The 13,041-nt window shown below is 38.1% G+C and overlaps 1 protein-coding gene across 1 annotated transcript in view; it reads left to right on the forward strand.

Annotated features, from left to right (window-relative positions):
• Positions 1–13,041, forward strand: part of sgcd (sarcoglycan, delta (dystrophin-associated glycoprotein)) — a 137,385-nt gene that overhangs the window by 18,362 nt on the left and 105,982 nt on the right. Inside the window, exon 2 of the mRNA XM_035666164.1 lies at positions 7,569–7,754. Within this exon, the coding sequence (XP_035522057.1) occupies positions 7,569–7,754 (186 nt within the window). The remainder of the gene's footprint in view (positions 1–7,568; positions 7,755–13,041) is intronic.

Consider the following 13,041-nt stretch of genomic DNA (forward strand, 5'->3'; position numbering starts at 1 on the left):
ACCTCTAGTGGTAAAATATAAATATTGATTTGGATAGTTTGGTTTTATGTACCCCGAATTAAAAATATATGATACTCCACCGCAATACAATGGAGTGCATTTCTTTTGTGTATCAGCATTGAAAAACAAGAGAATGTGAGAAAAAACGGGGTTCAGTTGCTTGAGATAATCCACAGACCTGACTGTGAACGGTGTACAGTAATTTTTACTTTTGGTAGAATAAAGTTACAAATAAAAACTGACCACAGCAAGATGTGCAGAGTGACCGGGATGTTGTTTTGACCATTGACCATTACCATTGTTTTTTTTTTTTTTTTTTTACAAATATCATTATTCATTGCTGTAGGCACCAGAAACAAAAATCATTTCAGTCATCACAAGGATACTTGCAGCAATCCATTCCCCAGTCACAGTCTGTTCACCCTGCTGCCGCCTGGCAAGCAATACAGAAGTATCCGCTGTCTTACCAACAGACTACAGAGCTGCTTTTCTCCTCAGGCTAAGAGACTCCTCAATTCATCCTTCACACTCCACCATAAAAATTGTTTGTTTCTATTATATAATTATTCATTCATTTACATAACTTTTGTTTTATGTGTAGCATAAAGGAACTACATTTTGCATTTTGTTGTCCAACCCTGTGTTTTAGAATGATAAATAAATGAACCTTGAAGTGCAGGGAACATTTTAGTCGACTTTTCCCTCTAAACCCATACAACCAAACCCATACCACATGAGATGGAACTTAAATTACCCCCAGGCAGAGAAATTGTACATGTAATGGCATAAACAACTAAAACCATCAGCTTCTGGTGGAAGCATAAAGTCAGGACTTTTTTTCACCAACATTAATTCCTGGAGATGAAGCAGCAGTTAAGGAAGCATGTGAAAACCTGGCCTGACGTGGCTCCTTGGTCAGTTCAGTTAGAATGACCCAAGTGGACCCATGATGAATTGTAGTATAATCTTTTTCTAACAAATTAAAGCCAAATGTATGAAAATAAGTTGTAACAAACCAGAGTTGCTCTTCAAGTTGAAAAAGGCCGTCATTTTCGAGGCCAAGAGAGTGCATTATTCACCCACTATTCCCTCCTTGATAAAACTGGGATTGAAAGTGACAAGGCTGCTTCTTTAACCTCAAGGCTCTTTCTGCTGACTCTTGACGTGACCTACAAAGCATATTTATAAAATTGTTATTTTAATATTAAAAAGAGTGCTATGAAACATGAATTCAACAGCACATGTGGTTCTTCTGTCATTGTAAATCTACAGTTCGCTATCATATGTGTCACAATGGGCCTACAAGCACAGGCTTTGCCAAATTATCCTAATCATGTGCTCAACGGTGCTCTTGACAAGCATGCTAAAACCACTTACAAAACAGAGAGAAGGAAAAACGTTTTCTACATTTGTATCCGATTAAAAAGAAAAAGGAAGAGCCCAAAGTTACTCATCTGTTTAAGTATTCATTATGCCCTCCAGTCAAGCTTGGCCCCAGGCCTGGCTTCGCGCCTGTATGGTGGAATTAACCAGTGAAATTGGTTGTTTTCTTATTCTTGCCGCATTTTTTGTTTAATCACTGAAAAGAGTTTTTGTCAGATACCGAACAGGTTGGACCTCTCATTAAATTGACCTTTTCAGTATCTGTAAGTATTAGCCACACTTGTCTCATCTGTAATGGGCCAGTAAGGAGTTGCAGAAAGTGACAATGCAGTGATGTGCTGGTAATGTGGCCTCAGTGTTAATAAGGGGCAGCAAAGTGGGACAAAAGGCAGGGCTGCTCATTGCACTCAGAATAAGGGTCATCAAACCCTTTATTTACCAAGTGTGGTATACACAAGCATTTATTTCAGTAAATGGTGCACAAACATCAAAGTACGAGTCCAGTTTATTAAAACGTGGGTCTTATTGTTATAGTTTCGGCCATTATTCCTTCTGGTACTGTTTTTAAAAGTGAACTGCTAAGATTTAGGAACAAGGCAGCATGGCTACAATGAAGTCAGAAGAAATAGGAGCAGTCAAACAATCAGACACAAGATAACAGTTTACCCAGATTAGTTTAACAACTTTTATTTGAAGATAAAACTGATAATAATCCCTCATTGCAGTGGAAAACTGTGAGTGCACACAACTACAGAAAGCATGGTATAGGTCAAAGTTGCAACACGAACTGATGGATATTCACAACAGACAGGTAATAATTTAACTTTTGCCTTTGTTTTCTCTTTGAAATAAGTTTGGCTAACCTGAGGGCTGGTTTCCATAGAGAGAGAGAGAAATACACAGCAACAATAATAGTTACAATAACAACCATAATGATAGAAATATGACCAATTCTATTATGACTATGAGTTAGTATTATGTAGTAGGGCTTATAACATTTGGATTTTATTCTTATAAACTTTATAACTTTATAACAAACCATATTCTATGTGCTTTTATTAGTATTTAACTTGCTGTCCTTTCTGTTTATATTTTTTTGAAGCAAGAACAAATTATTATTAGTATTAGTAGTAGTAGTAGTAATATTGATAGTAGTAGTCATAGTAGTTGCATAAAAACATCAGTTGAAAATTTTGCATCTTTTGTAAATGCTCGCAAATATATTTACATGCATATTTTATGCAAAATGTTATCTGTTCTTCCGAATGGGTCGATCTTTGGATAAACAACATGTGGTCGGTTTGGTGAGGAGGCTGTTTTCATCAGGGTTTCATCAGATTTCTAATGCTCTTTGCCTTCACTGGCCTGCACTGCTTCAGTGCTACTCTCTGTTGTTGTTGTTGTTGTTTAGGGTTATAAAAGGGAAAAAAATAAAACTTGTAGTGAGGTTCTGGTGCTTCAACCATACAATAAAAAAGAATTGCTCTAGGGGCTCTCTAGACGAAGGAACAGGACAGTAAATAGCAATGGGGAGGGTGGTGGGGAGCAATTCAGGACAGTATTTACTGGATCACTTCAGTCCTGGTTAATGGCCAGGGCAGGTGCACAATACATTAAAGAAAACCAACACATGTAAGAACAATACTCATATGTTCTTGCTGAAAAGAGGCACAAACAGTCATGTATGGAGGAGACGAACATACCTATTAGCGCAGTACTAAAGCATGTAATAGGTTCTTCCTCTAACGTTAGCCACTTAAGATTATGTTCAATCACCTTAAACCAACAGTCAGTGAATTTTTTAGTAACTTTTGAGTCAGCCAATCACATTTTTCCACTTGCCCATTTAACACACATTGCAACAGCCAATAAACTGCCTCTGGCTGTCGGCCATTTTGTATATTCATACATTTGGAGGCGTGTGAGCCCCAGTAATGGCGTATCCATTGGCAGCAGCCCCCGGGTCCTGGTACCGATCCACATGTTGTCTATATAAGTCCTAATAGGGAGCTGCCTGGCTATTTGGCAGCAGGAATAACCAATAACATTTTGTAAAACCTCATTTCTCTCTCTAATCAGAGACAGACTTTGTTTTTGGACCATTGGGTTTTCTTCAGACTCTCTGAATGAATAGTTGGCTGAATGAGAGGCACCGTTGGACAGCAGCAGTGGAGGGAAAAAGACTCAAAGGCCGATGATTTGATTTGCCTCCAATTTGCCACTTATTTTCTTCCTCCCTGGCTCTTCAACTCTGCTTTCTTAACACACACACACCTCCACTCTTATGAGAGTGGCCATTATTTAGCTTGTAACCAAGCACCATTTTCTTTTCTTAGTCAGCCTGTAGCCTAAGAGCTTATTGGAAAGCTATCAGTACTCTTTGTGCATGGACGCAGAGTCTGTAGAAATCACAGAGGAGAGAGTTATATTTCATTACTGCAGTACATTTCTTTAATTTATGATACACTTTGTGAGGGAGAAGATCCACAGTATAATACAGTATGCATGTGGTGATAAGAAACTAATCAAACAATGACGACATTCATAAAACTTTGAAAACTATTATTGATTTGTTTTTGTGTTTGGATTTCTGATTACAGTCTGTTTATTAAGCTATGGTAGACGGTGCATCTCATGATGAATATTTGTTTTACAGTCCATAGAAATGTGACTACTTTCAACTTCAAAGAAAAATGGAGAAGCTTATGTTTGTATACTAGAGCCTATACATATAGTTTCCATAATATGGACACAGATACTGCTTCAGAAATTATAAAAGCAATCAAAAAATTCTCAAATATTTATATACACTATTAATTAATATAAAATATAAGGGCTAACAGTTCATTGATTATATTGGCAAACAGCTTCTATGTGCACTAATAACTAATTATTGAAACCAGTAAAGAATAAAAATGGTCATTGCCAATATAATTAATTCACTCTACAATCATAGTGCTTTTATTTATTATTCATTTATATTGAGACTATTCTCCCAACAAAAACAACTGCATCAGTCATTTTAGCAAAAGTATAATTATGACATATGTTTAAATCATATGTATTTGTATTTGCGCGTTTCGTGGCCACCTTAGTTTCTCCTTCTCGGTTGGAAGGGGAGGGTGATGCGAAGGAGTCGCAATCTGAAACTACACCACTAAATGCCACTAAATCTTACACACTAGACCTTAATTAAGTTAAGTTATTACATTTAGCAAAATTGCAATTTGTTCCTAAACCAAACCATGTGTCAGATCAGAGTGGTTTTCTTTAGTGCAGCAACATGATAGTTTAGGTTATCTTTCCACTATTGCTGTTGTGGTTGTTGACCGAGCATCACTGCCCTGAGAGCGCTGCTCTCCTGCCAAGCTGCTGATTCTGTTGTCTTCACAACACCTGGAGACGCTTGGCAGCTTCTGCAGTATTCTGTCTTTTATTTTTATTCATTTATTCTAGCTTTGTTATTTTTCCTCACCTCAAGGACATTTTATGTAATTTTTGTTCAGATTTTTTTAGGGCTACACATACCAAATTTTACTGACATGATCTGTTTCATTTTGAAATTTTCGTTTCATATCAGTTTCAGGGTCAGTTTATCTAAGCCTGTCACACCAGACAAGAAGAAATAAAAGGAAAAAAAAAACAAATTTAGAGAAAGGAAATGGAAAACCTGCCCATCAGACTTCGTATCTTGTGTGTGGTTTTTCATAATCAAAGTTCTTGGTGTAAACAAATGTCACAGTAGCCCTGTCAGCTGAACTGGATCCTGTTCAAACAGGTGATTGGACAGGACAGCGGTTTGTTCCATAGTGAGCACAGTCTATCTGCCATGACTCAGCCACATTTGGAAGGCCTGAGCTGTGGCAGGTGCTTGCATGAAAGAAAGTGTGAGGCAGGATCAAGTGCGTTATTAATCCCCACTCACAGGCTGCAGTTCTCTGGATTTTGCCAAAGAGCTGATCAAACAGGTTGACTTACTTTTGGCTTATACAGCTGTTTGTCATTGTATTGGTGTTTGTATTTGAATAAGTCTGAATCAAACACAAATACTGAGTGATCAGGCACTCCACTTAAACTGTGAGATCAAACCTAGATACTTCTATAGTGAGTGATTCTGAAACAACATATTGAACTTAATCCAGGATGTGTTTAATAAGGAAGAGGATTTTTACTTAATTAGATCCAGTTTGTAACCATCTCAAGCTATTGCCATGACACTGAGTTCACATATTTATAGTCCACAAAGGATAATCATCATAAGCATTTTAGCAGCCCCCTGATTTTTCATCTATTGCCTATATCAGGTTGAACTTGTTTTTGCTTAGCCTCTGACATTTCTTCTAACAGCACCATTAGGCCAAGTAATACTTTCATTAGCTTTCAATAAGCATAACCATCAACCCAACATGTAGCTTTTGCACACAAGGTAGCTTATAAGTTACCTGGCATTGTGAATACATTATCTCTCTCCAAGAGGGAACAACTGATTGATTTTGTTGACTTTAATGACCCAAAGACCATATTTTTTTTGTTTTATTAAAACAGGTCTGGTGTTGTGTACATTCAGGGCTACTTCCCTGGTTGAAAAAAAAAACATGTGAGCCAATCAGAGCTTTAAAGGCAAGATCAAAAAAGAGAGCCTCACCAGAGCCTGAACAAAAGAAACAGAAACATTGCCACAAAAACTTCACATTTTTTGTACTAAAACTGACAAAGCTCTGGCAAACTCACTGTTGGCTTGGTTTAATATTTACGTACTTCACAGCGTAATAAACATTGCAGCCTCTAGGCGACCCTAATAAAATTTAGGGGCTTTTTTTGTCTACTTTAAAGTTATCTTCAGAAAACGCACTGATACAGTTGAAGTTGCTGAGAACCGTCTTAATTTAGATTAACGTTTTGTGCCTTTTTTAGCTTTGTTCACTCTCACAAACCTCTTTTCTATCAGCCTAGACATCACACATATATGCCTCTTCATCTCTCTGCATCTCCCATCAAACAAAAATGAAAATCAAACCGTACACAATGAGATTTCCCTGTTTTTGCTGACTGGTGCTTTGGAGTCTCCTCTGTAGCTTTCAGCACTTTCTCACCAGGGCCCTGTCTTGTGCCATTTGTTTCAGTTAGCAGGAAATGTGTGTGGTTGTCAAAAACGATTGGCTTTGGTGGTCTGAGGCGCGCACTCCAAAGCACGGCCGACAGTAAATTGTATTTTTCCACAGAGTTATTAGGCCATTATTATGCCGCTTGAAGTGAACAATGCCTCCTCGTCTTCACAGGCAGACAATTAGAATCATCATTAATCGGCACTATCAGCACATCAATGGGGCAGAGGGGGAATAATGGAGTTATAGACCACTTATCGGGCAATCAATCAATGCAATTGCTAACTAAACTGTCTTTCATCGTGCCCAAACTGAGTGGCTGGTCAGTATTTGAGTATGTGAAAGAAATGTTTATGGCATGTTATTTGTACTAATGTTCGAATGTGCCCCATCTTTTACCCTTAGGTCAATTTCTACAGAGTCTCTACAGCTGCATCACAAATCTCAAAGCAATCATGGGTGGCTCTACCATGGAAGCCCAATGGGCATCTATAATCGCTGAATACATAAAAGCCAGACTAGAAAAAGACAGGCTGTAAATTGTTGCTGTTAATGGTAGTCACAAGCAAACAGTCCAGCACCAAACATTAAACAGGCAGAGTTAGCAACTAGCTGGTTAACACAGAGGAAACATTTAGCAGCCAAAAAGCCAGATATTCCTCTCAGGAGATGATGGAGACCAAATAGGAGCTAAAAAAGGAATTAATATTGCACTTTCATTTGTTGCGGCTCTAAAAAAATATAGAATTTTGCTTTGTCTCTGCGGCATGTTTAAGTAGGAAACTTTACACATATTCGGCCTTACTGCTTTATATATGGCAGTATGTCAGTGTTGTGTTTACAGCTTGCTCTGCTGCCAACAAGTGGCAAAAAAGCTAAAAATGCACTTTTAACTAAATGCAAATGTCCTGTAGCACTCTCAGTGAAATCACAGATGAAACAATAGCCTGTGTGGTGATTCACCCACAAAGCACAGCAGTTCATAATTGCCCAATAGCCCAAAAAGAGCTGTATAAGTAAATGTGCCAGAGATCAAGATAGGATCTATAATAATTTTTTCTTTCTTTCTGTCTCCCTTAGATGACCCAAGAACAGTGCACTCATAGGAACAATGTCCAGAGTTCAGAGAAACCCCAAGTGTACAAAGTGGGAATATACGGCTGGAGGAAACGCTGCCTTTACTTCTTCGTCCTGCTGCTGATGATCCTGATCCTGATCAACTTGGCACTAACTATCTGGATCCTTAAGGTCATGAACTTCACCATAGTAAGTCACCCTTTTCCCTTTTATTTGCAGAATGATCTTAATGTGTGTGTTTGTGTTGATGAACTGGAGAAAAAACAAAGATTATTCATCAAAATTAAATTTAGACTGTTGGTATTTTTCATCACACGTATAACCCCAAAATACACACACATGTTCACACATACCTACACATGCATTTTTTGGAGAGGAGATATGTCAGAGTGACGGGGCTTCCACATAGTTTTCGCTTTAGCAGTTAGGGGTTCGATGCCTTGCACCTCGGCATTGCCCAGGAGGAGAACTGGCAGCTACCAATACACACTCCAAGCTGGTCCAAGCTGGACTTTAACTGGCCACCCTCAGGCTCCCAAAGCAAGTTTCTACTGACTGAGCTACCTCCCGCTCCCTCTCCCAATCATCAGAAAAGCAATCAGTGAAATTTGATTCTTTTTATCCATCTGGCCCCAGGATGTTTCGAAATTTTATGAACTGGGGATACAGTCAGTTTAATCAGTCAATTAATGAGCAATAAAAAAGCAAAATAAGCATTTATATCTATAAAAGTATTATGGATTATTAGGTTAAAGTATGTGAACAATAATAAAGATGTTGTATTCATGATTGAGTGATTCCACCCTGCACCAATGTCTGCAGTACTGCTGTTTTTCCAAAACCCTGTGAGAGGAACTGCCTAGTTTCAGTGTTATTATTTCTTACTGTCCCAGTCAGTCTTAACAGGGACTCGCAAATACATTTTGAGGGGCTGTGGCTGTAATCTGAAAACATAACCCTAGCACTAGGTTTATGCAACAAAAGCATTTTGGTTAAGGTTTTGAGAAAGATTGTGATTTTGGTTAAATGTTAATGAACAATCACTGCTGATTTTCTATTATTATTTATTTTATGTTCTCAGAACCTTTTAATGATACATTCAGTGTATTTTTGCAACATGCCAGGTATGTAAGATTTTCTTGTTATATTAATAGATAAGCTAATACGGTCGGCATTTGCCTTTGCAAATTACTTGTATATAGATGTAATTTCTAGAAGACAGGGCCGAGCACATACATACAAAAACACACACATGGCTATTGCTGTGAATAATACATGAGGCCTGCTTCACAGTGGGGCTTTAATATGAGATCTACATAAATCAGAGAGCAGTTTCTTGGGTGCTGAGCTCTATGTTTTGACAGAATGCTGCACTTGGAGTGTTATAATGTTTTTAATGTGTCTGCTTGCAGATTATAGAATGAGAAAAACATTTGAAATGTGGAGGATAAGTTTGAAAGGGAAGAAATCAAAGTCAAAGCAAAGCAAGAAATGACACATGTACTAGTTATGTGGTTCCAAACCTGAGCACCTGTGTTAGAAGGTGGTATTTTTATTTTCAGAATGCCACACCCAGCACAGCAGTAAAGTCTGTATAGGATGTTTTGTTATGTCCTGAATTAATTCTACGACTGTGGTAAATCCAGACACCTGCCCGCTGAAACAATATTCTTAATGAGGGGAAGAAATCCAAGCAGCTAAACTGCAGGGGTTTGAGCAGCTAGGATGTGGAGGAGGAAGGCTGGAAGTGGGAGTTTGGAGTATGAAGAGATGAAATATTTACATCAACTGCAATTACAGACACAAGTGTAAATAATGAGTATGGACAAGCAGTGGATATAAGGGAGAGGGGTGTCTGTGTGTGTGGGAGGGTATGAATCTACGAATTATACGGTGTGTTTGACATTGTACATGTGCCATAAAAAGCACTTGAACTAGCATCAACCTGTAGTTTGTAAATCTCACAGCAATCTCAGTGTCTATGTGTGAAACTTTTACAAATCTGCAGTATGAGTTTTTAAAATATTAATGTGAATTTCACATAACAACACATCCATCCAACAATCTATATCAACAAAACATTAAATCCCTCTGACCTCTGCTGCCAAGCGGGATGAAGATTTTGGATGTACAGATCCATGTTTTTTAGCTTTTTTTAAAAGACGGTCTTCCAGATTTTTCACATCTCATTCAGACTGCTGCAGCCTCCTTTTCAGTCCTCTCTAAATGTCTGAATAACGTTTTTTGTTGTAGGACAACCATAAAATTTAGTAACCTGTTGAACCACTAATTGGTCAAAGGGAGCCCAATTGTCCAGTGGTTTCTGGAACATGCCTTAATACAGTATACCAAGACCTAGTTTGGAAATGTATTCCCTAATAACAAAACAACTATAACAACATGTTGCAGCCCAAACCCATCCCAAGGCATAAAACCAACATCACATGCCTGTTTCTTAGACCCACAGTATGGACATGGAAGTGTGCCGGAACCCAGGCTAAATTTACCTGTTGGGTTTTCAAAAAATTAATTACTTGTTGCATATTTAGCATTAATTTACTGTTACCATTGTAGACCAAAGTTCTATGTTTGCATAACTGAGTCTCCTCTAGAGGATTCCATATTTCTCCCAGGTCCCAAATAACCACAAATACAAACTTAATCCCTTTTGTGGAAATAAGAGCAGCAGTGTGTCAAATGATCAAATCCTCTCTATGCCGCTGCAGGTTATTAAACCACAAACAGACGTGTTCACACATTTTACAGCGTGGCATTTTCTACATCTGGGCCGTGCTCTCCACTTGTATTCTGAACTATTATGAAAATGTGTGTCAAGTCCAACTTGAGAGTTCCCTGCTCTACAAATAGCTCTTCAAAAACCTGCATTAGCACGGGTCAACAGCTTATCAGGTGATATAGTGTGTGACTCACTGAGTATGTAGCACACACATGGAAGCACATAAACAAGCACCTGTACAAAAACACTGATATGGATGTGTTTGTAAATGCAAAATGTTTCTGTGTGATTAAATCATGTGCACACAAACTGTAAGGGAGATACGTGTACTAATGCACTCATGTACATGTGAAAGTTTAGATATGAAGTGTGATTAGTGCTGTGACACACACACAAACACACAGACATATTCATATGCACCTGACTTACATTTTATTTATATATCTATCTATTTATCTATCTATAGATGACAAAAGATTTGACAGTGCACAGGCAACGGTTGCCATGGGCAAAAGTACATATGTACATGAGTGAGGACAGAATCCTGAATGTACAAAATGGTTGAACATGCTAGAGGAATTGTATGATTACATCTGAGTGAGAAATAGAGATTATCTTGCTCATAATTTTCAAAGCTGCTAACTCTAAAGGCTCACTTTTGGGTGTCTGAATCATTTGAGCTCAAACTCAAACTGAGAGTTGAAAAATATGTTTAGTTAGACCTGGAAGTGAGGGTCATCCTATTCCTCTGACAGCTGGCACAGTGGCACTTTATAACCACTGAATGGATACGGAAGAGCAATATGGTCCTCTTTGGGTTTGTTTGTTTATATGTTTGCTTTTTAAGTCATGTGGATCATTTAACACCTCAAACAATGTTTAAAGGTGTTTATCTATGTTTTTATTTAAGTTTAGGTTGTTGTGGCCTTATGAATTGGAGGCAGATACATACTGTATATATGTCAGTGTATAATTCTTTTTTTTATGCTGTTTTGTTAACGCTAAACATGTTTTTCATTAAGACTCAGAGCAGTGATAATGATGCAGGTAAAGAACAGTACACTTTGGAATTTCCTTGTTTTAATAAAAACACTTTCACTTCAGTTAAATAACCAATTATAGTACATGTATGCTGTAAGAAACAATTACATACTTTCCATGACACCAGTAGCCCACACATCCCTTTCTTCATATAACAGCTCCAACATATGGCAGACTGAGTGTAACGCTGAACATTTATATTGTAAGTTAAGTGAAGATCTTAAGACTGAAGCAATAACAGTAAGAGTCTTCAGTTGGGCATTATCGAGTCAGAAACTAAGAGAGTTCAGGGCAAAAAAGTCATTAAAAGCTAATAGAATTCCCATTAATTTAAAATGAAGGGTTAAAATGCTCCCAATTAGGATTGTGCTTAATTAGGAGCAGCCACCCTGTCCATGTTTTTTTCATTAGGCTGCCAAACAAAACAGTGTCAATTTAGCTGCTGTCCCCTCTGGGCCACTGGTCTCTGATTGCCGTTGTTTCCAGAGTGGTCTGAATTACTTTTGTTTAAGAAAATGCAAAAGCAAACCAATGCAGTAGCCATATGACTACAATGTATAATATAAAACTCGGAAATTTGTTATCGTCTTCTGCAAGGTCTGCAGAAGGTTTCCAGCCGCGGGAAAGAAGTGAAGGTTCTGGGGGATATAATGATAGGTTTGTCTACAAATTCTGCAACTTCAGTCACAAAGTCTATCTGACTTTGATCTGTGTGTTTGGGACTGTTATGTTAGTGTGTAGGTGCATGTGTGTCTGTGTGTGTACTTGCATATCTGCTGTTTGTCGTGCAGCTGTGTATTCTGCTTTTGAGACTGTGTGTGGGAGCATATTACTCCTTGCCTCTCCAGAGATCTACAGTTCATTCGGCTGCTTTTCCAGCTTGCCATCATGTTAAATAGGCTCGTTGTGGAAGCAGAGACAGCCGAGGGCTCTCAAATTGAGACAGATTAAAGTGGCTGCAGCACATGTACATGGCGGTCCAGAGTCTGTGTGGTAATGAGTAACAGGGAGGGGGAGAGGGTGATGTATCGGCTGCCCTCTCTTCCGGGTCCTTCCACTCCAGTGAACCAGGCCTGCTCACCAGCCAGAAAAGCGGCCTGTGGGGAAGAGGGAGCCGATCTAATGGCGAGACTTCAGTGCTGTTAACATTTGAGTGTCAGCGTTCCATTTAATTAGCTGAACTTATCTGCTCTCTATCCAAACCTTGATTAGAAAACACAAAGGGCTGGTTCCACTTGTTTTTTTTATTTTTGGAGGTGGAGTCACAATCTGCTTCCTTTTTAAAACAAAACATGGTTGATAAATCACAACCCAAAGTTCTGGTAAAATAAATCACTGCTATTAGCATGACATGAATACTACTATGATAAATTTAACAAAATATTTACAGAGTACACCCCTTTGGCCAACACTACTAATTTGCAACAGCAAATGCTGACCTAATTAAATTTTCTTTTAACATATTAAGGGAATTATGTTAATTAACAAATCAGTATCAGTAAAATGTTCACGAAGGACATATTTCATTTGTTTTCCATATTTCATTTTATTTATAGGGACTGGCTCGTATCCTTGAAAAGTCAGCAGTGACTTGAAACACAAGATTTTTTTATAAACATTTAACTAAAATTACCATCTTTGAGACTGTGTTGTCTCAGAACATAACCTTAACCAGTGTTAAAGTGCTTTTGTTGCCAA

The sequence above is a fragment of the Morone saxatilis genome, unplaced genomic scaffold (genome assembly GCF_004916995.1).
Source record: "Morone saxatilis isolate NCDOM2014 unplaced genomic scaffold, NCSU_SB_2.0 Contig20, whole genome shotgun sequence".
NCBI classification, from domain to species: domain Eukaryota; kingdom Metazoa; phylum Chordata; class Actinopteri; family Moronidae; genus Morone; species Morone saxatilis.